Source organism: Corvus cornix, chromosome 5, assembly GCF_000738735.6.
Source record: "Corvus cornix cornix isolate S_Up_H32 chromosome 5, ASM73873v5, whole genome shotgun sequence".
Classification (NCBI taxonomy): domain Eukaryota; kingdom Metazoa; phylum Chordata; class Aves; order Passeriformes; family Corvidae; genus Corvus; species Corvus cornix.
In genome coordinates, this window is record NC_046335.1 from 8,093,785 (window position 1) to 8,121,067 (window position 27,283).

At 53.7% G+C, this 27,283-nt stretch overlaps 1 protein-coding gene across 1 annotated transcript in view; it reads left to right on the plus strand.

Annotated features, from left to right (window-relative positions):
• The window catches only part of AHNAK2 (AHNAK nucleoprotein 2), a 67,259-nt gene extending 40,486 nt beyond the window's left edge, over positions 1-26,773 (plus strand). The window contains 25 exon segments of the mRNA XM_039552176.1: positions 266-322; positions 929-1,070; positions 1,415-1,590; positions 2,378-4,804; positions 4,806-5,578; positions 5,580-5,754; positions 6,804-6,933; positions 6,936-7,076; positions 7,079-7,215; positions 7,217-7,247; positions 7,250-7,288; positions 7,291-7,505; positions 7,507-7,762; positions 8,807-9,093; positions 9,095-9,176; positions 9,179-9,263; positions 9,265-10,289; positions 10,292-10,417; positions 10,420-11,267; positions 11,269-11,437; positions 11,440-11,519; positions 11,521-12,235; positions 12,560-12,999; positions 13,106-13,180; positions 13,182-26,773. Coding sequence (XP_039408110.1) covers positions 266-322; positions 929-1,070; positions 1,415-1,590; positions 2,378-4,804; positions 4,806-5,578; positions 5,580-5,754; positions 6,804-6,933; positions 6,936-7,076; positions 7,079-7,215; positions 7,217-7,247; positions 7,250-7,288; positions 7,291-7,505; positions 7,507-7,762; positions 8,807-9,093; positions 9,095-9,176; positions 9,179-9,263; positions 9,265-10,289; positions 10,292-10,417; positions 10,420-11,267; positions 11,269-11,437; positions 11,440-11,519; positions 11,521-12,235; positions 12,560-12,999; positions 13,106-13,180; positions 13,182-25,784 — 21,234 coding nt within the window. The 3' untranslated portion in view covers positions 25,785-26,773.
• The last annotated feature ends 510 nt before the right edge of the window (positions 26,774-27,283 follow it).

Consider the following 27,283-nt stretch of genomic DNA (forward strand, 5'->3'; position numbering starts at 1 on the left):
TCCCAATATCTTAAGACATTTGGTCTCTGACATTCATGTAATGCAAATTTTGGTACAATGAAGGGAGGCCTTGGCATCTAATTTACCACTGGGATTAGTATAGTTAAATCATTCATGTTGTACATTGAACTTGATCCTGATTTTGTTCTGTTGCCATTAAAGTCAGCCTCAGTTCTTACTCTAAACCAGGAATTTAAACTGACTTTTGTTGTACTTAAGAACACGATGAATTTGGAACATTAAATAATAAAAAATTATTTTTCAGCTTCAAGAAGAAAACAAAAAACATTCTACAGACAAATCAAAACAGAGTCATCCACAGGTCAGTCTAAAAGCACTCCATAGTTTTAGATGTGAGCCTTGTAAATAGTAAAGTTTGTTATAACACAGACATGAATGGGTGGACAGAAACAAGGACAAATGGGCAAAGAATTACTTTGGACTTGTTTTAACCAGGAACTTCCCGAGTGGCTGAGTTGTGGCACAGGCATGAACATTTATTTGTCCTACTTGTGGTCCATCCATAATTCTTTTTAGAATTCTTTCTTTAGCCTTCTCTGATTCCAGTGCAGTAGAGCACTAGCTCTTAGTCTGACTTTTCTGGCACATTGACTTTAATTCGAGTGGTTAACATCTTCACAGAAAATACAGTCTTTCAGCCCTAAAAGTTTCCATATGTCTCACATTTTAAAATTATAACCTATTTTCCCTAAGGCCCTGATCCAACATAACCTTAACACATGTGCTTAATTCTAATTTAGAACAGAATCAAACCCACACTGAGTAAGTATATCCTCTATTTTGGATAGTCTTTCTTGAACTATTGAAAATACACGTGAGGAGATGGAATTTTTTATTGTAGAAAAACTTAGAACCCTTTAATGCTAATTAATAAAAATTACAAATTCATATATTTTTCTGACTCTAGGAGACAATGGAAGTGACCCTGAAAACAGAAGCGGAAGCTGGTGCTAGTGGTTTTAGTGTGAAAGGTGGAGGAAATGAAGGAATATTTATTAAAAAAGTACTTAAGGAATCTCCTGCTTCAAAAATATTTAGTCTTAGAGAAGGTACAGTCTGATTTTTTATTTTGCTTTGGTTTTATTCTGTATCTTTAAATAATGAGATTAGTAGCTGCATGATCTGCCATCTCTTTAGGTATCAGAAACAGTAGATTTCAAACCAACTAATGTTATCTGTGAGCTTAACCTGTCCATATTAATAATTTCTAAGACTTGCTTGAACAATAATGAAATTTGATGGTTTTTGTATACCATTAAAAAATCAGTTTTCACTGGAAGAGTGAAAGAGACACATATAAAGTAGTATATACAAAACTAAATCGAAAAAAAAAATTGAAAAAAACTATAAGAAAACACAAAATAATTAAAATTATATATGATTCCACTTGCAGGTGATCAGCTTCTAAGTGCTACAATATTTTTCGATAATATCAAATATGAAGATGCACTCAAGATTCTCCAGTATTCCGAGCCATACAGAGTCCAATTCAGCCTCAAAAGAAAAATTGCCGTGCAAGAAGATCTAGAAGATCCTACGGCCCAGCACAAAAAGGAAAGAATACGTGAGGTAGATATTTGAATAGTTCACAAAGTTTGGGTAACACACTGTAGTAATATGCTGTGCAGAAATAGATCAGAAAACACTCACTTGTGTCTTCTTAAGACTTAGGCATGTGTTTAAACTTACTAGCATGAATATTCATGACAAAAAAAAAAATCCCACAGAATATTTGCAGCTTTTAAAATATCTTGAGTGAGACTACAGATCTTACATAAATCCTGTGTTAGGGTATAAAAATATTCTTTAGTGAGTCAGCATTTTTTTATTGTTGATTGTCCACTGATCAAACAGACTTGAGTAATCTCTGTAATACTTATATTCAATATGTTTAAAACTGTAATTTATCAGTAAACATTTTTCTCCAAAGCTCCTCCATAAGATTATCTATTAAAAAATATGTGTTTAACCACTGATATTTTGATACACATACAATCTCTTCATAGGTTTCCATCAACTTAAAGATTTTTTTTCTTCATATACATATATATAAATAGTATATATAATATATATTTGTACAGACATATATAGAGATACATATAGAAACCTCTGTTTACTGCAATGTTTTGCAAAGAATGAAAATCTTCAGAAATACATATATTGCAGTCCATTTGTTTCATGTAATTTCTGCCTCACATTACATACTTACATAATCTTCAGGAATTTTTTTATATAACAAGTAGATATGAGTAATAAAAAGAACATTTTTCTACTTATTTTATAGTATGTTTTTTATTTTCAGTTGCACCTGTATTTAGGTTACTTCTAATCTTCTGACTACTATTTGTTCTTTTAGGAAAAAGAACTCAGTGAGAGCATTCCTGAAGAAACACTGCATGTTTCAGGAAAAGCCATTTCAGAAGAAGACAGGGAAACATTAATTGTAAGCCAAAGGGTAGGAAGAAGTAAGAGACCTAAAAAAGATCGATTATCATGGCCAAAATTTCAATCAATCAAAAATAAAAAGATATTGAGGCACAGAAGATCTCATAGTACATCAGATGCATATGAGCCTGCTACACAGGATATTTCCCCTACAAGCACAGACACAGAGTCTCAATTTCCACAAGAAGTCCATACCAAAGAGAAAAAAGGAAGCCAAAGGAAGCTGAAGTTCCCTAGCATTGGATTCAGAATGCACAGGTCCAAAACAGAACAACAAGAGAAGCAAAAAAAAGAAATAAAAACTACACTGATCTCTGGAAGAGAAAAAATACATAAAGATGATATAAGCCTGGAAAATCCTGAAATCTTAACTGTTGAATATACCACATCTCCTGCTTATGAAATAAAAACAGGGGAGGTACATGAAACATTAACAAAAGAGTTAAAAGATATGAAAAACGGCATTCCATCTCATGTAAAACAATACCCTGAAGTTGAAATAAGCATTAAAAAAGAAAAAGACAAGGAAGCAACATCAAAATTTAGTGTACCTGAAGTACCAGACATAACAACAGAGATACCAAAGCCCAGTTTAGAAATAGCTGATCTGAAAGTAAGCCCAACTAAAAAATCACCACAAGCATCATCAAAATCCCGAAAAAAGAAACAGAAAGGATCAGCAGATAAAAAAGATGGAGAAAGTGGAATTAACATAGATGCGATGGGTCACACAGCTAAAGGATCTGTACAGGTAAAAGGCCTAGAAATAGGCACTGCTAAAGCAGAATTACAGACATCTGAGACACTGGAAACAGGAGAAAAACAAGCAGAAGACGACACACAAAAACTAAATATTCAGAAAATAAATTTTGGAATTTCCATGCCCAAAAGAAAAGAGACAGAGACTGACACCACCAAAAAGGGAAGTGATGTTCCACAGTCAGTACCAGAAAAAAGAGCTGATATGACTTCAGAGGACAGCAGGAATTTCGATGTGAAAACTCATATGCCAGATGCAGAATCAGAAGTATCTACTTGGAAAATACAAATGCCATCATTCAAAATGGCCAAAACACCTAAAACTGACATGAAAATAACAAGAGAAGGAAGCAGAGAGGACACAGAAGATAGAGTAAAAAAAGAACAGGTGGAGGAAGATGGCATGCCCACAAATGACAAAACCTTAAACATAGAAATTGGAATGAAGACAGGAGAAAAAGATACAGAGGGGAAAGAAAGCAAATTCAGATTGCCAAAGTTAAAATTCCCTACATTTACCTGGTCGACTACCAAGGAAGAAACAGACCAAACTGAAGGACAGATAACTGAAAGGGAAGGAAAAGCGCAAATATTAGAAAAAACAGGAGGACTTGAGGTATGTGGACCAACAGGAGAAATTAAGGTTCCAAGTGCTGAAACGGAAATAGAGATATCCAAAGGAAAACTAAATGAAAACAACATAAAACAAAAGCCAGAAGTCCAGTTGCCAAGTCCAAAAAAAATAATTATGAAACCTTCCCAAATGAAAACTAGTATTGAAGAAGCAAAAGGAAATATATTGATTTCAAAACCTGATACTGAAATAGAGAAGAGTGATTTCAGTAAAAAATCAAAACAAAAAGAGGAAATGTCAGAAAATACACAATCTGATATCAAAGCTCCCAAGGTGGACACCAGCCTGCCCTCCGTCGACGTCACCCTTCCGGAGGCCAGCATCGACCTGCAGGCGCCTCAGGCCGCCCTCGGCCTGGAAGGGGAAGTCAAAGCCCCAGAGAAGGAGGCCGCCAAGACCAAGGACAGCAAGTTCAAGATGCCCAAGTTCGGCATGCCTTCCTTTGGCTGGTCCAGCAGCAGAGAGGCCAAGGGCACTGTGGCCGCCGACGTGGACGTCAGCCTCAAGGAGCTTCAAGTGACAGCGCCCTCAGGAGCCGCCGAAGTGGACGTGACCCTGCCCGAGGCCGAGATCCAAGTGCCCGGCGTGGAGGCAACCGTCGAGACGGACGGCGTAGCAGCAGAGGGCGAGAAAGGCCGATTCAAGGTGCCCAGCGTCAAACTGCCCAAAGTCAAAGCTCCCCACGCCCAGGTCAGCCTGCCCAAGGCCGACGTCTCGCTGCCCAAAGGCCAGGAGGGCGAAGTCGCCCTGCAGGGCCCCGAGGCCGAAGCCAGCCTGGAGGTGGCCGCTGGAAAACCTGAGGGCGGCGGCATGAAAATACACATGCCCAAAGTCAAGGTGCCCAGCGTGGTCTTCTCCAAGCCCACCATCAAGGCTCCCAAACTGGATGCAGATGTCAGCCTCCCGCAGGCAGAGCTCAAGGCCGGCGATGCCGACGTCAGCATCGGCGGCCCCCGACGTCAAGCTGCCCTCCGTCGAAGGCTCCCTCGAGCTCCAGGCGCCCGACATAGACCTCAAAGCCCCCTCCGCCGAAGGCAAGCTCGAGCTGGAAGGCACGGGCCTCAAAGGCAAGCTCAAGATGCCCAAGTTCGACAAGCCCAAATTCGCAGTGTCCTCCCCCAAGGCCGAAGCGCCCGCAGCTGAGGTCAGCCTGCCCAGCGCAGAGCTCGACCTCCCCTCCGCCACCGTGACGGCTGCAGGGGAGGGCCCCGCGCTGGGCCTCAAAGCCGACGTCCCTGGTGCCAAGACCGAAGGCGCCGGCTGGAAGCTGGAGAAGCCCTCCCTCAAAATGCCAAAAGCTGATATCAAAGCTCCCAAGGTGGACATCAGCCTGCCCTCCGTCGACGTCACCCTTCCGGAGGCCAGCATCGACCTGCAGGCACCCGAGGCCTCCCTCAGCCTGGAAGGGGAAGTCAAAGCCCCAGAGAAGGAGGCCGCCAAGACCAAGGACAGCAAGTTCAAGATGCCCAAGTTCGGCATGCCTTCCTTCGGCTGGTCCAGCAGCAGAGAGGCCAAGGGCACTGTGGCCACCGAGGTGGACGTCAACCTCAAGGAGCCTCAAGTGACGGTGTCCTCGGGAGCCGCCGAAGTGGACGTGACCCTGCCCGAGGCCGAGATCCAAGTGCCCGGCGTGGAGGTGACCGTCGAGACGGCCGGCGTAGCAGCAGAGGGCGAGAAAGGCCGATTCAAGATGCCCGACGTCAAGATGCCCAGTGTCAGCTGCCAAAGTCAAAGCTCCCCACGCCCAGGTCAGCCTGCCCAAGGCCGACGTCTCGCTGCCCAAAGGCCAGGAGGGCGAAGTCGCCCTGCAGGGCCCCGAGGCCGAAGCCAGCCTGGAGGTGGCCGCTGGAAAACCTGAGGGCGGCGGCATGAAAATACACATGCCCAAAGTCAAGGTGCCAGCGTGGTCTTCTCCAAGCCACCATCAAGGCTCCCAAACTGGATGCAGATGTCAGCCTCCCGCAGGCAGAGCTCAAGGCCGGCGACGCCGACGTCAGCATCGCGGCCCCGACGTCAAGCTGCCCTCCGTCGAAGGCTCCTCGAGCTCCAGGCGCCCGACATAGACCTCAAAGCCCCCTCCGCCGAAGGCAAGCTCGAGCTGGAAGGCACGGGCCTCAAAGGCAAGCTCAAGATGCCCAAGTTCGACAAGCCCAAATTCGCAGTGTCCTCCCCCAAGGCCGAAGCGCCCGCAGCTGAGGTCAGCCTGCCCAGCGCAGAGCTCGACCTCCCCCTCCGCCACCGTGACAGCCGCAGGGGAGGGCCCGCGCTGGGCCTCAAAGCCGACGTCCCTGGTGCCAAGACCGAAGCGCCGGCTGGAAGCTGGAGAAGCCCTCCCTCAAAATGCAAAAGCTGATATCAAAGCTCCCAAGGTGGACATCAGCTGCCCTCCGTCGACGTCACCCTTCCGGAGGCCAGCGTCGACCTGCAGGCACCCGAGGCCTCCCTCGGCCTGGAAGGGGAAGTCAAAGCCCCAGAGAAGGAGGCCGCCAAGACCAAGGACAGCAAGTTCAAGATGCCCAAGTTCGGCATGCCTTCCTTTGGCTGGTCCAGCAGCAGAGAGGCCAAGGGCACTGTGGCCGCCGACGTGGACGTCAGCCTCAAGGAAGCCTCAAGTGACGTGCCCTCGGGAGCCGCCGAAGTGGACGTGACCCTGCCCGAGGCCGAGATCAAGTGCCCGGCGTGGAGGTGACCGTCGAGACGGCCAGCGAGCAGCAGAGGGCGAGAAGGCCGATTCAAGATGCCCGACGTCAAGATGCCCAGCGTCAAGCTGCCCAAAGTCAAAGCTCCCCACGCCCAGGTCAGCCTGCCCAAGGCTGACGTCTCGCTGCCCAAAGGCCAGGAGGGCGAAGTCGCCCCTGCAGGGCCCCGAGGCCGAAGCCAGCCTGGAGGTGGCCGCTGGAAAACCTGAGGGCGGCGGCATGAAAATACACATGCCCAAGTCAAGGTGCCCAGCGTGGTCTTCTCCAAGCCCACCATCAAGGCTCCCAAACTGGATGCAGATGTCAGCCTCCCGCAGGCAGAGCTCAAGGCCGGCGACGCCGACGTCAGCATCGCGGCCCCCGACGTCAAGCTGCCTCCGTCGAAGGCTCCCTCGAGCTCCAGGCGCCCGACATAGACCTCAAAGCCCCCTCCGCCGAAGGCAAGCTCGAGCTGGAAGGCACGGGCCTCAAAGGCAAGCTCAAGATGCCCAAGTTCGACAAGCCCAAATTCGCAGTGTCCTCCCCAAGGCCGAAGCGCCCGCAGCTGAGGTCAGCCTGCCCAGCGCAGAGCTCGACCTCCCCTCCGCCACCGTGACAGCCGCAGGGGAGGGCCCCGCGCTGGGCCTCAAAGCCGACGTCCCTGGTGCCAAGACCGAAAGGCGCCGGCTGGAAGCTGGAGAAGCCCTCCCTCAAATGCCAAAAGCTGATATCAAAGCTCCCAAGGTGGACATCAGCTGCCCTCCGTCGACGTCACCCTTCCGGAGGCCAGCGTCGACCTGCAGGCACCCGAGGCCTCCCTCAGCCTGGAAGGGGAAGTCAAAGCCCCAGAGAAGGAGGCCGCCAAGACCAAGGACAGCAAGTTCAAGATGCCCAAGTTCGGCATGCCTTCCTTTGGCTGGTCCAGCAGCAGAGAGGCCAAGGGCACTGTGGCCGCCGAGGTGGACGTCAAGCCTCAAGGAGCCTCAAGTGACGGTGCCCTCGGGAGCCGCCGAAGTGGACGTGACCCTGCCTGAGGCCGAGATCCAAGTGCCCGGCGTGGAGGTGACCGTCGAGACGGCCGGCGTAGCAGCAGAGGGCGAGAAAGGCCGATTCAAGATGCCCGACGTCAAGATGCCCAGCGTCAAGCTGCCCAAAGTCAAAGCTCCCCACGCCCAGGTCAGCCTGCCCAAGGCCGACGTCTCGCTGCCCAAAGCCAGGAGGCGAAGTCGCCCTGCAGGGCCCGAGGCCGAAGCCAGCCTGGAGTGGCCGCTGGAAAACCTGAGGGCGGCGGCATGAAAATACAACATGCCCAAAGTCAAGGTGCCCAGCGTGGTCTTCTCCAAGCCCACCATCAAGGCTCCCAAACTGGATGCAGATGTCAGCCTCCCGCAGGCAGAGCTCAAGGCCGGCGACGCCGACGTCAGCATCGCGGCCCCGACGTCAAGCTGCCCTCCGTCGAAGGCTCCCTCGAGCTCCAGGCGCCCGACACAGACCTCAAAGCCCCCTCCGCCGAAGGCAAGCTCGAGCTGGAAGGCACGGGCCTCAAAGGCAAGCTCAAGATGCCCAAGTTCGACAAGCCCAAATTCGCAGTGTCCTCCCCCAAGGCCGAAGCGCCCGCAGCTGAGGTCAGCCTGCCCAGCGCAGAGCTCGACCTCCCCTCCGCCACCGTGACAGCCGCAGGGGAGGGCCCGGCTGGGCCTCAAAGCTGACGTCCCTGGTGCCAAGACCGAAGGCGCCGGCTGGGAAGCTGGAGAAGCCCTCCCTCAAAATGCCAAAAGCTGATATCAAAGCTCCCAGGTGGACATCAGCCTGCCCTCCATCGACGTCACCCTTCCGGAGGCCAGCGTCGACCTGCAGGCACCCGAGCCTCCCTCAGGCCTGGAAGGGGAAGTCAAAGCCCCCAGAGAAGGAGGCCGCCAAGACCAAGGACAGCAAGTTCAAGATGCCCAAGTTCGGCATGCCTTCCTTTGGCTGGTCCAGCAGCAGAGAGGCCCAAGGGCACTGTGGCCGCCGAGGTGGACGTCAGCCTCAAGGAGCCTCAAGTGACGGTGCCCTCGGGAGCCGCCGAAGTGGACGTGACCCTGCCCGAGGCCGAGATCCAAGTGCCCGGCGTGGAGGTGACCGTCGAGACGGCCGGCGTAGCAGCAGAGGGCGGAAAGGCCGATTCAAGATGCCCGACGTCAAGATGCCCAGCGTCAAGCTGCCCAAAGTCAAAGCTCCCCACACCCAGGTCAGCCTGCCCAAGGCCTGAACGTCTCGCTGCCCAAAGGCCAGGAGGGCGAAGTCGCCCTGCAGGGCCCCGAGGCCGAAGCCAGCCTGGAGGTGGCCGCTGGAAAACCTGAGGGCGGCGGCATGAAAATACACATGCCCAAAGTCAAGGTGCCCAGCGTGGTCTTCTCCAAGCCCACCATCAAGGCTCCCAAACTGGATGCAGATGTCAGCCTCCCGCAGGCAGAGCTCAAGGCCGGCGACGCCGACGTCAGCATCGCAGCACCCGACGTCAAGCTGCCCTCCGTCGAAGGCTCCCTCGAGCTCCCGGCGCCCGACATAGACCTCAAAAGCCCCCTCCGCCGAAGGCAAGCTCGAGCTGGAAGGCACGGGCCTCAAAGGCAAGCTCAAGATGCCCAAGTTCGACAAGCCCAATTCGCAGTGTCCTCCCCCAAGGCCGAAGCGCCCGCAGCTGAGGTCAGCCTGCCCAGCGCAGAGCTCGACCTCCCTCCGCCACCGTGACAGCCGCAGGGAGGGCCCCGCGCTGGGCCTCAAAGCCGACGTCCCTGGTGCCAAGACCGAAGGCGCCGGCTGGAAGCTGGAGAAGCCCTCCCTCAAAATGCCAAAAGCTGATATCAAAGCTCCCAAGGTGGACATCAGCCTGCCCTCCGTCGACGTCACCCTTCCGGAGGCCAGCGTCGACCTGCAGGCACCCGAGGCCTCCCTCGGCCTGGAAGGGGAAGTCAAAGCCCCAGAGAAGGAGGCCGCCAAGACCAAGGACAGCAAGTTCAAGATGCCCAAGTTCGGCATGCCTTCCTTTGGCTGGTCCAGCAGCAGAGAGGCCAAGGGCACTGTGGCCGCCGACGTGGACGTCAGCCTCAAGGAGCCTCAAGTGACGGTGCCCTCGGGAGCCGCCGAAGTGGACGTGACCCTGCCTGAGGCCGAGATCCAAGTGCCCGGCGTGGAGGTGACCGTCGAGACGGCCGGCGTAGCAGCAGAGGGTGAGAAAGGCCGATTCAAGATGCCCGACGTCAAGATGCCCAGTGTCAAGCTGCCCAAAGTCAAAGCTCCCCACGCCCAGGTCAGCCTGCCCAAGGCCGACGTCTCGCTGCCCAAAGGCCAGGAGGGCGAAGTCGCCCTGCAGGGCCCCGAGGCCGAAGCCAGCCTGGAGGTGGCCGCTGGAAAACCTGAGGGCGGCGGCATGAAAATACACATGCCCAAAGTCAAGGTGCCCAGCGTGGTCTTCTCCAAGCCCACCATCAAGGCTCCCAAACTGGATGCAGATGTCAGCCTCCCGCAGGCAGAGCTCAAGGCCGGCGATGCCGACGTCAGCATCGCGGCCCCCGACGTCAAGCTGCCCTCCGTCGAAGGCTCCCTCGAGCTCCAGGCGCCCGACATAGACCTCAAAGCCCCCTCCGCCGAAGGCAAGCTCGAGCTGGAAGGCACGGGCCTCAAAGGCAAGCTCAAGATGCCCAAGTTCGACAAGCCCAAATTCGCAGTGTCCTCCCCCAAGGCCGAAGCGCCCGCAGCTGAGGTCAGCCTGCCAGCGCAGAGCTCGACCTCCCCTCCGCCACCGTGACAGCCGCAGGGGAGGGCCCCGCGCTGGGCCTCAAAGCCGACGTCCCTGGTGCCAAGACCGAAGGCGCCGGCTGGAAGCTGGAGAAGCCCTCCCTCAAATGCCAAAAGCTGATATCAAAGCTCCCAAGGTGGACATCAGCCTGCCCTCCGTCGACGTCACCCTTCCGGAGGCCAGCGTCGACCTGCAGGCACCCGAGGCCTCCCTCAGCCTGGAAGGGGAAGTCAAAGCCCCAGAGAAGGAGGCCGCCAAGACCAAGGACAGCAAGTTCAAGATGCCCAAGTTCGGCATGCCTTCCTTTGGCTGGTCCAGCAGCAGAGAGGCCAAGGGCACTGTGGCCGCCGACGTGGACGTCAGCCTCAAGGAGCCTCAAGTGACGGTGCCCTCGGGAGCCGCCGAAGTGGACGTGACCCTGCCTGAGGCCGAGATCCAAGTGCCCGGCGTGGAGGTGACCGTCGAGACGGCCGGCGTAGCAGCAGAGGGCGAGAAAGGCCGATTCAAGATGCCCGACGTCAAGATGCCCAGCGTCAAACTGCCCAAAGTCAAAGCTCCCCACGCCCAGGTCAGCCTGCCCAAGGCTGACGTCTCGCTGCCCAAAGGCCAGGAGGGCGAAGTCGCCCTGCAGGGCCCCGAGGCCGAAGCCAGCCTGGAGGTGGCCGCTGGAAAACCTGAGGGCGGCGGCATGAAAATACACATGCCCAAAGTCAAGGTGCCCAGCGTGGTCTTCTCCAAGCCCACCATCAAGGCTCCCAAACTGGATGCAGATGTCAGCCTCCCGCAGGCAGAGCTCAAGGCCGGCGACGCCGACGTCAGCATCGCGGCCCCCGACGTCAAGCTGCCCTCCGTCGAAGGCTCCCTCGAGCTCCAGGCGCCCGACATAGACCTCAAAGCCCCCTCCGCCGAAGGCAAGCTCGAGCTGGAAGGCACGGGCCTCAAAGGCAAGCTCAAAGATGCCCAAGTTCGACAAGCCCAAATTCGCAGTGTCCTCCCCCAAGGCCGAAGCGCCCGCAGCTGAGGTCAGCCTGCCCAGCGCAGAGCTCGACCTCCCCTCCGCCACCGTGACAGCCGCAGGGGAGGGCCCCGCGCTGGGCCTCAAAGCCGACGTCCCTGGTGCCAAGACGAAGGCGCCGGCTGGAAGCTGGAGAAGCCCTCCCTCAAAATGCCAAAAGCTGATATCAAAGCTCCCAAGGTGGACATCAAGCCTGCCCTCCGTCGACGTCACCCTTCCGGAGGCCAGCGTCGACCTGCAGGCACCCGAGGCCTCCCTCGGCCTGGAAGGGGAAGTCAAAGCCCCAGAGAAGGAGGCCGCCAAGACCAAGGACAGCAAGTTCAAGATGCCCAAGTTCGGCATGCCTTCCTTTGGCTGGTCCAGCAGCAGAGAGGCCAAGGGCACTGTGGCCGCCGAGGTGGACGTCAGCCTCAAGGAGCCTCAAGTGACGGTGCCCTCGGGAGCCGCCGAAGTGGACGTGACCCTGCCCGAGGCCGAGATCCAAGTGCCCGGCGTGGAGGTGACCGTCGAGACGGGGGGCGTAGCAGCAGAGGGCGAGAAAGGCCGATTCAAGATGCCCAGTGTCAAGCTGCCCAAAGTCAAAGCTCCCCACGCCCAGGTCAGCCTGCCCAAGGCCGACGTCTCGCTGCCCAAAGGCCAGGAGGGCGAAGTCGCCCTGCAGGGCCCCGAGGCCGAAGCCAGCCTGGAGGTGGCCGCTGGAAAACCTGAGGGCGGCTGGCATGAAAAACACATGCCCAAAGTCAAGGTGCCCAGCGTGGTCTTCTCCAAGCCCACCATCAAGGCTCCAAACTGGATGCAGATGTCAGCCTCCCGCAGGCAGAGCTCAAGGCCGGCGACGCCGACGTCAGCATCGCGGCCCCCGACGTCAAGCTGCCCTCCCGTCGAAGGGCTCCCTCGAGCTCCAGGCGCCCGACCATAGACCTCAAAGCCCCCTCCGCCGAAGGGCAAGCTCGAGCTGGAAGGCACGGGCCTCAAAGGCAAGCTCAAGATGCCCAAAGTTCGACAAGCCCAAATTTGCAGTGTCCTCCCCAAGGGCCGAAGCGCCCGCAGCTGAGGTCAGCCTGCCCAGCGGCAGAGCTCGACCTCCCCTCCGCCACCGTGACAGCCGCAGGGGAGGGCCCCGCGTGGGCCTCAAAGCCGACGTCCCTGTGCCAAGACCGAAGGCGCCGGCTGGAAGCTGGAGAAGCCCTCCCCTCAAAATGCCAAAAGCTGATATCAAAGCTCCCAAGGTGGACATCAAGCCTGCCCTCCGTCGACGTCACCCTTTCCGGAGGCCAGCATCGACCTGCAGGCACCCAGGCCTCCCTCAGCCTGGAAGGGGAAGTCAAAGCCCCAGAGGAAGGAGGCCGCCAAGACCAAGGACAGCAAGTTCAAGATGCCCAAGTTCGGCATGCCTTCCTTTGGCTGGTCCAGCAGCAGAGAGGCCAAGGGCACTGTGGCCGCCGAGGTGGACGTCAGCCTCAAGGAGCCTCAAGTGACGGTGCCCTCGGGAGCCGCCGAAGTGGACGTGACCCTGCCCGAGGCCGAGATCCAAGTGCCCGGCGTGGAGGTGACCGTCGAGACGGCCGGCGTAGCAGCAGAGGGCGAGAAAAGGCCGATTCAAGATGCCCGACGTCAAGATGCCCAGCGTCAAGCTGCCCAAAGTCAAAGCTCCCCACGCCCAGGTCAGGCCTGCCCAAGGCCGACGTCTCGCTGCCCAAAGGCCAGGAGGGCGAAGTCGCCCTGCAGGGCCCCGAGGCCGAAGCCAGCCTGGAGGTGGCCGCTGGAAACCTGAGGGCGGCGGCATGAAAATACACATGCCCAAAGTCAAGGTGCCCAGCGTGGTCTTCTCCAAGCCCACCAATCAAGGCTCCCAAACTGGATGCAGATGTCAGCCTCCCGCAGGCAGAGCTCAAGGCCGGCGATGCCGACGTCAGCATCGCGGCCCCCGACGTCAAGCTGCCCTCCGTCGAAGGCTCCCTCGAGCTCCAGGCGCCCGACATAGACCTCAAAGCCCCCTCCGCCGAAGGCAAGCTCGAGCTGGAAGGCACGGGCCTCAAAGGCAAGCTCAAGATGCCCAAGTTCGACAAGCCCAAATTCGCAGTGTCCTCCCCCAAGGCCGAAGCGCCCGCAGCTGAGGTCAGCCTGCCCAGCGCAGAGCTCGACCTCCCCTCCGCCACCGTGACAGCCGCAGGGGAGGGCCCCGCGCTGGGCCTCAAAGCCGACGTCCCTGGTGCCAAGACCGAAGGCGCCGGCTGGAAGCTGGAGAAGCCCTCCCTCAAAATGCCAAAAGCTGATATCAAAGCTCCCAAGGTGGACATCAGCCTGCCCTCCGTCGACGTCACCCTTCCGGAGGCCAGCGTCGACCTGCAGGCACCCGAGGCCTCCCTCAGCCTGGAAGGGGAAGTCAAAGCCCCAGAGAAGGAGGCCGCCAAGACCAAGGACAGCAAGTTCAAGATGCCCAAGTTCGGCATGCCTTCCTTTGGCTGGTCCAGCAGCAGAGAGGCCAAGGGCACTGTGGCCGCCGAGGTGGACGTCAGCCTCAAGGAGCCTCAAGTGACGGTGCCCTCGGGAGCCGCCGAAGTGGACGTGACCCTGCCCGAGGCCGAGATCCAAGTGCCCGGCGTGGAGGTGACCGTCGAGACGGCCGGGCGTAGCAGCAGAGGGCGAGAAAGGCCGATTCAAGATGCCCGACGTCAAGATGCCCAGCGTCAACTGCCCAAAGTCAAAGCTCCCCACGCCCAGGTCAGCCTGCCCAAGGCCGACGTCTCGCTGCCCAAAGGCCAGGAGGGCGAAGTCGCCCTGCAGGGCCCCGAGGCCGAAGCCAGCCTGGAGGTGGCCGCTGGAAAACCTGAGGGCGGCGGCATGAAAATACACATGCCCAAAGTCAAGGTGCCCAGCGTGGTCTTCTCCAAGCCCACCATCAAGGCTCCCAAACTGGATGCAGATGTCAGCCTCCCGCAGGCAGAGCTCAAGGCCGGCGATGCCGACGTCAGCATCGCGGCCCCCGACGTCAAGCTGCCCTCCGTCGAAGGCTCCCTCGAGCTCCAGGCGCCCGACATAGACCTCAAAGCCCCCTCCGCCGAAGGCAAGCTCGAGCTGGAAGGCACGGGCCTCAAAGGCAAGCTCAAGATGCCCAAGTTCGACAAGCCCAAATTCGCAGTGTCCTCCCCCAAGGCCGAAGCGCCCGCAGCTGAGGTCAGCCTGCCCAGCGCAGAGCTCGACCTCCCCTCCGCCACCGTGACAGCCGCAGGGGAGGGCCCCGCGCTGGGCCTCAAAGCCGACGTCCCTGGTGCCAAGACCGAAGGCGCCGGCTGGAAGCTGGAGAAGCCCTCCCTCAAAATGCCAAAAGCTGATATCAAAGCTCCCAAGGTGGACATCAGCCTGCCCTCCGTCGACGTCACCCTTCCGGAGGCCAGCGTCGACCTGCAGGCACCCGAGGCCTCCCTCAGCCTGGAAGGGGAAGTCAAAGCCCCAGAGAAGGAGGCCGCCAAGACCAAGGACAGCAAGTTCAAGATGCCCAAGTTCGGCATGCCTTCCTTTGGCTGGTCCAGCAGCAGAGAGGCCAAGGGCACTGTGGCCGCCGAGGTGGACGTCAGCCTCAAGGAGCCTCAAGTGACGGTGCCCTCGGGAGCCGCCGAAGTGGACGTGACCCTGCCCGAGGCCGAGATCCAAGTGCCCGGCGTGGAGGTGACCGTCGAGACGGCCGGCGTAGCAGCAGAGGGCGAGAAAGGCCGATTCAAGATGCCCGACGTCAAGATGCCCAGCGTCAAGCTGCCCAAAGTCAAAGCTCCCCACGCCCAGGTCAGCCTGCCCAAGGCCGACGTCTCACTGCCCAAAGGCCAGGAGGGCGAAGTCGCCCTGCAGGGCCCCGAGGCCGAAGCCAGCCTGGAGGTGGCCGCTGGAAAACCTGAGGGCGGCGGCATGAAAATACACATGCCCAAAGTCAAGGTGCCCAGCGTGGTCTTCTCCAAGCCCACCATCAAGGCTCCCAAACTGGATGCAGATGTCAGCCTCCCGCAGGCAGAGCTCAAGGCCGGCGACGCCGACGTCAGCATCGCGGCCCCCGACGTCAAGCTGCCCTCCGTCGAAGGCTCCCTCGAGCTCCAGGCGCCCGACATAGACCTCAAAGCCCCCTCCGCCGAAGGCAAGCTCGAGCTGGAAGGCACGGGCCTCAAAGGCAAGCTCAAGATGCCCAAGTTCGACAAGCCCAAATTCGCAGTGTCCTCCCCCAAGGCCGAAGCGCCCGCAGCTGAGGTCAGCCTGCCCAGCGCAGAGCTCGACCTCCCCTCCGCCACCGTGACAGCCGCAGGGGAGGGCCCCGCGCTGGGCCTCAAAGCCGACGTCCCTGGTGCCAAGACCGAAGGCGCCGGCTGGAAGCTGGAGAAGCCCTCCCTCAAAATGCCAAAAGCTGATATCAAAGCTCCCAAGGTGGACATCAGCCTGCCCTCCGTCGACGTCACCCTTCCGGAGGCCAGCGTCGACCTGCAGGCACCCGAGGCCTCCCTCAGCCTGGAAGGGGAAGTCAAAGCCCCAGAGAAGGAGGCCGCCAAGACCAAGGACAGCAAGTTCAAGATGCCCAAGTTCGGCATGCCTTCCTTTGGCTGGTCCAGCAGCAGAGAGGCCAAGGGCACTGTGGCCGCCGACGTGGACGTCAGCCTCAAGGAGCCTCAAGTGACGGTGCCCTCGGGAGCCGCCGAAGTGGACGTGACCCTGCCCGAGGCCGAGATCCAAGTGCCCGGCGTGGAGGTGACCGTCGAGACGGCCGGCGTAGCAGCAGAGGGCGAGAAAGGCCGATTCAAGATGCCCGACGTCAAGATGCCCAGCGTCAAGCTGCCCAAAGTCAAAGCTCCCCACGCCCAGGTCAGCCTGCCCAAGGCTGACGTCTCGCTGCCCAAAGGCCAGGAGGGCGAAGTCGCCCTGCAGGGCCCCGAGGCCGAAGCCAGCCTGGAGGTGGCCGCTGGAAAACCTGAGGGCGGCGGCATGAAAATACACATGCCCAAAGTCAAGGTGCCCAGCGTGGTCTTCTCCAAGCCCACCATCAAGGCTCCCAAACTGGATGCAGATGTCAGCCTCCCGCAGGCAGAGCTCAAGGCCGGCGACGCCGACGTCAGCATCGCGGCCCCCGACGTCAAGCTGCCCTCCGTCGAAGGCTCCCTCGAGCTCCAGGCGCCCGACATAGACCTCAAAGCCCCCTCCGCCGAAGGCAAGCTCGAGCTGGAAGGCACGGGCCTCAAAGGCAAGCTCAAGATGCCCAAGTTCGACAAGCCCAAATTCGCAGTGTCCTCCCCCAAGGCCGAAGCGCCCGCAGCTGAGGTCAGCCTGCCCAGCGCAGAGCTCGACCTCCCCTCCGCCACCGTGACAGCCGCAGGGGAGGGCCCCGCGCTGGGCCTCAAAGCCGACGTCCCTGGTGCCAAGACCGAAGGCGCCGGCTGGAAGCTGGAGAAGCCCTCCCTCAAAATGCCAAAAGCTGATATCAAAGCTCCCAAGGTGGACATCAGCCTGCCCTCCGTCGACGTCACCCTTCCGGAGGCCAGCGTCGACCTGCAGGCACCCGAGGCCTCCCTCAGCCTGGAAGGGGAAGTCAAAGCCCCAGAGAAGGAGGCCGCCAAGACCAAGGACAGCAAGTTCAAGATGCCCAAGTTCGGCATGCCTTCCTTTGGCTGGTCCAGCAGCAGAGAGGCCAAGGGCACTGTGGCCGCCGAGGTGGACGTCAGCCTCAAGGAGCCTCAAGTGACGGTGCCCTCGGGAGCCGCCGAAGTGGACGTGACCCTGCCCGAGGCCGAGATCCAAGTGCCCGGCGTGGAGGTGACCGTCGAGACGGCCGGCGTAGCAGCAGAGGGCGAGAAAGGCCGATTCAAGATGCCCGACGTCAAGATGCCCAGCGTCAAGCTGCCCAAAGTCAAAGCTCCCCACGCCCAGGTCAGCCTGCCCAAGGCCGACGTCTCGCTGCCCAAAGGCCAGGAGGGCGAAGTCGCCCTGCAGGGCCCCGAGGCCGAAGCCAGCCTGGAGGTGGCCGCTGGAAAACCTGAGGGCGGCGGCATGAAAATACACATGCCCAAAGTCAAGGTGCCCAGCGTGGTCTTCTCCAAGCCCACCATCAAGGCTCCCAAACTGGATGCAGATGTCAGCCTCCCGCAGGCAGAGCTCAAGGCCGGCGACGCCGACGTCAGCATCGCGGCCCCCGACGTCAAGCTGCCCTCCGTCGAAGGCTCCCTCGAGCTCCAGGCGCCCGACATAGACCTCAAAGCCCCCTCCGCCGAAGGCAAGCTCGAGCTGGAAGGCACGGGCCTCAAAGGCAAGCTCAAGATGCCCAAGTTCGACAAGCCCAAATTCGCAGTGTCCTCCCCCAAGGCCGAAGCGCCCGCAGCTGAGGTCAGCCTGCCCAGCGCAGAGCTCGACCTCCCCTCCGCCACCGTGACAGCCGCAGGGGAGGGCCCCGCGCTGGGCCTCAAAGCCGACGTCCCTGGTGCCAAGACCGAAGGCGCCGGCTGGAAGCTGGAGAAGCCCTCCCTCAAAATGCCAAAAGCTGATATCAAAGCTCCCAAGGTGGACATCAGCCTGCCCTCCGTCGACGTCACCCTTCCGGAGGCCAGCGTCGACCTGCAGGCACCCGAGGCCTCCCTCAGCCTGGAAGGGGAAGTCAAAGCCCCAGAGAAGGAGGCCGCCAAGACCAAGGACAGCAAGTTCAAGATGCCCAAGTTCGGCATGCCTTCCTTTGGCTGGTCCAGCAGCAGAGAGGCCAAGGGCACTGTGGCCGCCGAGGTGGACGTCAGCCTCAAGGAGCCTCAAGTGACGGTGCCCTCGGGAGCCGCCGAAGTGGACGTGACCCTGCCCGAGGCCGAGATCCAAGTGCCCGGCGTGGAGGTGACCGTCGAGACGGCCGGCGTAGCAGCAGAGGGCGAGAAAGGCCGATTCAAGATGCCCGACGTCAAGATGCCCAGCGTCAAGCTGCCCAAAGTCAAAGCTCCCCACGCCCAGGTCAGCCTGCCCAAGGCCGACGTCTCGCTGCCCAAAGGCCAGGAGGGCGAAGTCGCCCTGCAGGGCCCCGAGGCCGAAGCCAGCCTGGAGGTGGCCGCTGGAAAACCTGAGGGCGGCGGCATGAAAATACACATGCCCAAAGTCAAGGTGCCCAGCGTGGTCTTCTCCAAGCCCACCATCAAGGCTCCCAAACTGGATGCAGATGTCAGCCTCCCGCAGGCAGAGCTCAAGGCCGGCGACGCCGACGTCAGCATCGCGGCCCCCGACGTCAAGCTGCCCTCCGTCGAAGGCTCCCTCGAGCTCCAGGCGCCCGACATAGACCTCAAAGCCCCCTCCGCCGAAGGCAAGCTCGAGCTGGAAGGCACGGGCCTCAAAGGCAAGCTCAAGATGCCCAAGTTCGACAAGCCCAAATTCGCAGTGTCCTCCCCCAAGGCCGAAGCGCCCGCAGCTGAGGTCAGCCTGCCCAGCGCAGAGCTCGACCTCCCCTCCGCCACCGTGACAGCCGCAGGGGAGGGCCCCGCGCTGGGCCTCAAAGCCGACGTCCCTGGTGCCAAGACCGAAGGCGCCGGCTGGAAGCTGGAGAAGCCCTCCCTCAAAATGCCAAAAGCTGATATCAAAGCTCCCAAGGTGGACATCAGCCTGCCCTCCGTCGACGTCACCCTTCCGGAGGCCAGCGTCGACCTGCAGGCACCCGAGGCCTCCCTCAGCCTGGAAGGGGAAGTCAAAGCCCCAGAGAAGGAGGCCGCCAAGACCAAGGACAGCAAGTTCAAGATGCCCAAGTTCGGCATGCCTTCCTTTGGCTGGTCCAGCAGCAGAGATGCCAAGGGCACTGTGGCCGCCGACGTGGACGTCAGCCTCAAGGAGCCTCAAGTGACGGTGCCCTCGGGAGCCGCCGAAGTGGACGTGACCCTGCCCGAGGCCGAGATCCAAGTGCCCGGCGTGGAGGTGACCGTCGAGACGGCCGGCGTAGCAGCAGAGGGCGAGAAAGGCCGATTCAAGATGCCCGACGTCAAGATGCCCAGCGTCAAGCTGCCCAAAGTCAAAGCTCCCCACGCCCAGGTCAGCCTGCCCAAGGCCGACGTCTCGCTGCCCAAAGGCCAGGAGGGCGAAGTCGCCCTGCAGGGCCCCGAGGCCGAAGCCAGCCTGGAGGTGGCCGCTGGAAAACCTGAGGGCGGCGGCATGAAAATACACATGCCCAAAGTCAAGGTGCCCAGCGTGGTCTTCTCCAAGCCCACCATCAAGGCTCCCAAACTGGATGCAGATGTCAGCCTCCCGCAGGCAGAGCTCAAGGCCGGCGACGCCGACGTCAGCATCGCGGCCCCCGACGTCAAGCTGCCCTCCGTCGAAGGCTCCCTCGAGCTCCAGGCGCCCGACATAGACCTCAAAGCCCCCTCCGCCGAAGGCAAGCTCGAGCTGGAAGGCACGGGCCTCAAAGGCAAGCTCAAGATGCCCAAGTTCGACAAGCCCAAATTCGCAGTGTCCTCCCCCAAGGCCGAAGCGCCCGCAGCTGAGGTCAGCCTGCCCAGCGCAGAGCTCGACCTCCCCTCCGCCACCGTGACAGCCGCAGGGGAGGGCCCCGCGCTGGGCCTCAAAGCCGACGTCCCTGGTGCCAAGACCGAAGGCGCCGGCTGGAAGCTGGAGAAGCCCTCCCTCAAAATGCCAAAAGCTGATATCAAAGCTCCCAAGGTGGACATCAGCCTGCCCTCCGTCGACGTCACCCTTCCGGAGGCCAGCGTCGACCTGCAGGCACCCGAGGCCTCCCTCGGCCTGGAAGGGGAAGTCAAAGCCCCAGAGAAGGAGGCCGCCAAGACCAAGGACAGCAAGTTCAAGATGCCCAAGTTCGGCATGCCTTCCTTTGGCTGGTCCAGCAGCAGAGAGGCCAAGGGCACTGTGGCCGCCGAGGTGGACGTCAGCCTCAAGGAGCCTCAAGTGATGGTGCCCGCGGGAGCTGCTGAATTGGATGTGACCTTTCCTGAATCTGAGGTCCAAGCGTCCACTTTTGACATTCCCCTGGATTTTTCCTCCAGTAAAGAGGATGAAATGGGTAAATCTAGAAGCTCTTTATTTAGAATGCCTAAAATTTCTCTGTCTAAAAGTTTCAAACCTGATATAGAAAACCAATCTGGAGTTGACCTTACCGTTTCAGAAACTCTTTGTTATTCTTCAACAGAGGACACTTCACTTCCTTCAGAGAGTGTTGGATCTAAACCTTTTTCTGACATTAAGGGTGATAGTGTCTCTAAAAGTACCAAATTCAGAGTTCCTAGCATTGGTTTCTCTAAAGCTGAAGTGAGTTCCTCTAAAATTGATGTGGAGTCCTCATTACATAAAGGGGATATTACTCTTACTAAATACCAAATTAATCTAACAGAATCTCAATCAAAAACAGCATCTCCTGTTGATGAAAATCTTTCGGATTTTGAAATTTTAAGTGAAGATGGTTCTGAGGAGCAAGGAGGTCCAAAGCTAGAAGGTAAAACAACATCTGCTGAAATATCTTTGGTTGACACAGAGATCACAGTTAAAATTCCTAAATTCCGAAAACCTAAATTCAGAATTCGATCTAAGGGAAAAGCATCTGAAAGTGACATTGTTTCCAACATGGAATCTGAAATTTCCAAGGGAAGGATAACATCTGATATGACTGATCCTGATACTGAAAAACCAGCTCAAATCTCTGATGCCCAACTTGGTGTAAAGTTGCATAAGCCTTCACTTGAAGTTGTTCTGGATGCACCAACAATGGATCCAAATTTCTCACCAATGGAGGTTACCTTGCCAAAATTAGAAGCAGAAATCCATGGCTCAGATTTAGAGTGCAAGGCAGAGCAGGAAGTAGTTTCAGGAGAGAAGGGTACTGAGGAGAAGGAAAACAAATTTAAATCATCAAAATTCAAACTACCTTCATTTAGGTGGTCACCAAAGAAAGAAGCTATTGCTCCTTCTCACGTTGAGGAACATCTGGAAGGACCCACTTTGTCTACTTTATCTGGAGACACAGGATCTGAATTAACTTTTCCTACTCCTGAGAATCAATACCTCCATGCAGAATTTGATACAGCAGAAAAAGATGGTGAAAAGGTCAAAACCAAGAAGTCCCAATTTACCATGCCAAAGATCTCATTCCCTAAAATTAAGGGTCAGAAAGTCCAAGTCTCTCTGCCCATCCTGGAAACTGATGTTTCTGGACCCAAACAAGAAAAAGAAGTTGTTTCTGTTCAGAAATCTGAGAAAGGGAGTAGTGGAGAAGGGGCAGGACTGGGCATAAAAGTTCCAAAAGTTACAGTCCCAACTTTGGAATTTTCCAAACCAGAAGCCAAAGCTCCCAAAATAGAGATGGATATTAGCATGCCTACAGGTGAGGTCACACTTCCTACCTGTGAAGAAGATGGGTTTACACTGAAATCAGCTGCTGCTGATGCCAGCCTCTCCACCTCAGATATTAAGATGATAACTGAAGGTTCGCTTGAGGTGAAGAGTCCTGACAAAAGTGTTGAAAGAACATCAAGTGAAATTGCTGTGGGTGATGTAGAGATAAAAGCTGAAGGTTCTGAAGTGAAAACAAAAATGTCTAAATTCCAAATGCCAAAGGTAGGAATTACACTTTCTAAAGGGAAAGGGTCAGAAAAGGATGTTGGCCAATCTAAATCAGAAATCAAGGTTCCCCAACTAAAAGCAACAGTAGAAATATCTGACATTGCTGTTGAAGCACCAAACTTGGAGGTGGAATGTGGCACTGGAACAGAGACTTACAGCCCTGAAGTCAAAATGACCAAAACTGACAGTAAGGCATCAGAGGTTGATGCTCACCTCCCATCAGCTGACATTTCTATTCCAAAAACAGATAGTGATATTCAGGATTCAGATGCAGCAGTAAAAATCAAGGGGGAAATAAAGCAAGATGGAGATGGAGAGGAGAAAGAAGGACATTTCAAAATGCCAAAATTCAAACTTCCATCCTTCAGTTGGTCACCAAAGAAGGAAGCAAGTGTTAAATCAGATTCTGGAGGAGATTTGGAAGACCAAAAGCTTGCTGTCATGTCAAGCAGAATAGACACAGAAATGAAAGGAACTGCAACTGATGATCATGGTAGTGGGCCAGACCTTGATCTGGAAATATCTGCAGGAAAAGCTGAACAAAAAAGTCCAATTAAAAAGCCTCAATTTGTCATGCCTAAAATTTCACTCTCCAAGATCAAGGTTCCAAAATCTCAGTCTCGTTCACCAAAAGTTGAAGCTGATGCTCATCTTCCTAAAACAGAAATAGAGGGCGATGATTCAATTAAGATACCTGATATAGAAAAAAGTCATCCTGAATGGACCATAGAAGGGGCACAAATAAGCATAAAACTGGCTGACACTAAAGTCCACACTCCGGAGTTTTCCAGAATTGAAACTGAAGCCTCTAAAAGTGAAATGACAGTCAGCTCAGCAAAGATTGATGCTTCTTTGACTCCCTCAGAGGGGAGTTTTCAACAGCTTGACTTAAGTTCTACCAATGAATATAGCATTCAAAAAACAGGTATTAAGCTCCCCAAAGGAGAAGCTTCAGTTAATTTGAAGAGCCCTGATATATTAACAGAAAGCTCATCAGTTGTGGATGGAAGACAAGTGAAATTGGAAGGTCCTGAAGGGAAGATTAAAATGCCCAAATTCCAGAAGCCAAAGTTTGGAATCTCCCTAATAAAAGGGAAAGGCCCAGAGACAGAGATCAGCTCTCCAACTATAGAAGCTGAGCTACCCCAGCTAAAAACGACAAATGAAATTGCTGACATTGCTGTGGGAGTTCCACAGTCAGAACCTACACCTGATATGGCAGATCCTGGACTAGTTGATGATAAGATAAAAACACCCCAAGCTCTGATGGGTGCCATTGAAGATACAAAGGTAGACATAAGCACCCAGTCAGTGTCTAAACCAAAGACAGAGGGAGTTAGTGAGAGTTTTGAGGAAAAGGAAATCAAATTAAAAGAACATGAAATAAAAGCTGGAGAAGTTCAGACTGAAGAACATCAGGGATGGTTCAAAATGCCAAAATTCAGAATACCTGCATTTGGCAGGTCATCCTTAAAGGAAAAAAAAAGTGATGCTGATATTGAAAAAAATATGGGAAAAGCTCAGGAAACTATTCCTTCTGCAAAAATACAAACTGAAACAAGTATTCCTGAAAGTACCTTCTCATTACCACATGCAGTTGCTGAAATTACTATTGGAAAAGAGGGGATTCAAAAATTAGCAGATTCTGTGAAGAGTTCTGATGTTAGCTTGCCAAAGATGGAAGGAGATATTTCATTATCCACAGAAAGAACAGATAGTAGAGTGAATATTCCAAAAACTGAAACTTACGAAGACGTAGTTAAGTGCAGTGCTGAAGGACATACTTCAGATATCACAGTGTCTGCAGCAGAGTTGTCTAAATCACACGCAAGTGCTTCAGAAACTGACAAACACAAGAGTTCAACAAATAGGTTTCCTACATGTACTCTGACTTTTCCAGAGCATAAAGGCAAATCACAGGACATAGAAGTCCCAAAGGTAGAAAGTTCCATGAAGTTAGAGACATCAGGATTAGGAGGCAAACCATCATCAACTGAAATTACTCTGGATGAAACACAGAAGAAAATACATGTCAGTCTTCCAAAGGAAGAGCTAGATATTCAAAATAAAGAGGCAGCAAGTAAAAAGGGAAAGATAAAGGGTGAGGTGAAAATCATAGGAAAAGACTGTGAAGAAAGTCAATTAAAGAAGACTTCGTTTACTACAAAAGGATCAGAAGATGGTACTTATGTTACTGCTAAGCTGGAAGATCTAAAGGTAGAAGTCCCGACAGTGAAGACAGATGTTAAAATTACTAGAGTAGAACCTGAAATGAAATTTCAAGTGAAAAGTGTTGAAAAGGATGTGTCTGCAGGAGTGGAAGTGCAAGTAGAAGACAGAGCAGAAACGAGTAAAATTAAAGCATACAAGTTTAAGATTCCAAAGTTTGGAATGTTGCATTCAGAAATCAAGGGGTTTGAAGATGATACCAATTTTCCAAAGTCAGAAGCTGATTCAGCACCTAAAAGTGGAATAGGCACAGCAGAAATGCAGTTAAGAAAACCAGAAGGATCTATTGCCCTGAAAAGTCCAGCTCAAGATCATACGGAAGCATCTGCCAGAGTAACAGGGGAAACAATGGACCAAACACAAGGTGTCCCAGAAGTAAGTGTAAGAATTCCCAAACTAAAAATACCAAGATTCACTTTCAGAACTCTCCCAATTGAAGCTGATGTTTTACTGTCAAAAGTGGAAACAGATCCAAAGGGCTGTAGTACTGACATTGAAGTAGTGCAACTGCAAGCAAGCTCTGCTATCCCCAAAGAAACACCAGGAGCTCTAGAGGGGGGTATTCAAAAAGCAAAAAGCAAAATTGTTACGCTGACTGAACCTGACATTAAAACAGCACAAATGACAGCTACCATAGAGTCCTCACTCTCAAGTGCAGGGCAAGACATTCATTGGTCTCATATAGAGGGCCAAGAAGTAAGTGAGAAAGTAGAACCTGAACATGTTGCTATTGAAAGGTGTGAGATTTACACTACTGAAATACTGAAAGAATCAGAGATTCTGTCATCAGAGGTCAAAACTGCTACTTTGGGATTCTCATTGCTCAAGACGAAGTTGCCTGAATCACACAGTGATTTAGAAGTGCTGGTCCAGCAGCCATCTCCGACAGGAGGTTCATCAGTGAGAAAACCTACAGGTGCTGGTGAAAGCCTCGGAGTGGCAGCACAGAGAACTGCCAGTGCTGAGCTTAAACTATCTGACAAACCACACCATGAGTCTGAAGAATCTAGAGGAAAAGTAAGTTTGACAAAGTTAAAAACATCTGCTGCTGAAGTAAAGTGTTCCAGTAAACTTGAAGAGTGTTTTCCTGAAAAATCACCAGAGGGAATAACAGCAGCTCCTCTCTCTGAAGATGAAGATGTAGTTGAAGCAGTGGAAGGTGAAGAAAAAGACATAACCAATGAGAAAGAAAAGACTGATAGTAAAAGATCTCCTGGAAGATTCAAATTTTGGCTTCCAAGTATTGGCTTTTCATCTTCTGGGGATGAAACAAGCACAGATGCAAAACCAGAAATAAAAAAATCAGTTCCAGAAGATGTGAAACCTGCTGACACATCAGATGATTCCTCTAAGCAGGCTGAAAAAGCTGGATGGTTTAGACTTCCCAAGCTTGGTTTCACATCTCCTTCCAAAAAGGCTAAGTCAGTTGACAAAGAAGAGGTGGGTCATAAAGAGGGGAGCCTCTCAGATGAAGACAGCCCAACAGATAAACCAGATGTGTTTTTTGATGCGCAAGAAAGCTTATCACCTAAAGAAATAGGAGAGGGTGAAAAAGCTGAAATTGACGGGGCCTCATCTATTGTGACATCTTCAGCAAGAACTGAACTAATCTTGTTGGAGGAAGAAAAAGATAGTAAATCTAATATTGTTGGAGATAAAACCAAATGAAGTTGTATTTTCTCAATCCTCAATGAAAACAGAATCATCCATATGTACAGAAGAGAACGTTTTCTTAATTTTCTACTAACTGAAAATTAAACCCCAAAGCTGGTTTCATGAAAACTTGAACAGAATTCACCACATTTAAATTTTCAATTACATAGATGTACTAGATTGTACACTAATAAAAATAGTGATTTCTCCAAATCTACCCCAAAGGCAACAATTATGACAGGCACAGAGGAGCCCATGAGTCTGTGAGCAAAGTCTGAGTAGATACCTGAACCATGAAAGTAAATCATTGAAAGCCTCAAGGACAGCAAAAGACTTGTTAAATAGGCTTCTCAAAACACACCAGTTATATTTAGATTACAGATTATTTCTAGAACGGGTTATAAACTAGTACTATGAGAACTATACTTACCTGTTTAGATTTTGGACTTTTTTGATCTACTTTGCTTTGTTATTAAAATGTTTTTCTTTATTTCAGCTAAGGTAGTATGTATATTCCACAAACATTCTAAAATACAAAATAAGAATTAAATACTAGTGTAGAGAGACTAATGCTTTGCCTCTTCCTCTCCTCTCATTTTTTTATTATTGTGGTGGGTCATAGTTAGACTTGCAATAATTAAAAAAAAAAAACAGCAAAAACCAACAGATTAATTCCAAGACCAAAAAACATGTAACTAAATCATGTTTGTAAGATACCAGAATAAAACATGCTTACAAAGAATATTATTCAAATGTGGATAAATAAATTTTAATGTATATACTTATGGGATAGTTTAATGCTTTGAATGATCTGCCACACTGGTGGAATTGCTTCAGAGATTTTCTGGGAAAGGAGGTGTATATAATTATTTGCTTCTTTGTTTATATTAATGCTTCTCTCAAGTGCACAGTGAAAACCAGAGTGCATATGTGACAGCCTTCACATGTACCATTAAAACACTCTGTATTCTCAATTCACAATAAACTCACCATACGAATAATAACTTGAGTAGTGTGAGTTACTGACATTTCTGATTCTGAAAATGCCAGCTTAAATTTGCAGAAGTTTGCATGTACTTCACTGTCTGCTGAGGTGGATGATTAACGACAGCACAGTTCCAAAATATAGGGGTAATGGAGACTTTTCACTCATTACAATCCCAAACCGAATCATAGAATATGTTGAGTTGGAAGGGACCTGTCAGGATCCTTGAATCCCGCTCCCAGCTCTGCATAGGACACCCCAAGACTCACACCATGTGCCTGAGAGCACTGTCCAAAGGCTTTTTGAACTCTGTCAGACTTGGGGCTGTGACCACTACCCTGGGGAGCCTGTTCCAGTGCTCAAACACCCTTTAGGTGAGAAACCTTTTCCTAACATACATCCTAAACCCCTCATGACTCAGCTCCAGCCATTTCCTCAGGTCCTGACACTGGCCATGAGAGTGAAGAAATTGGTACCTTCCCCTCCATTGGCCCTCATGAGGGGGTTGAAGATCCCAGTGAGCTCTGCC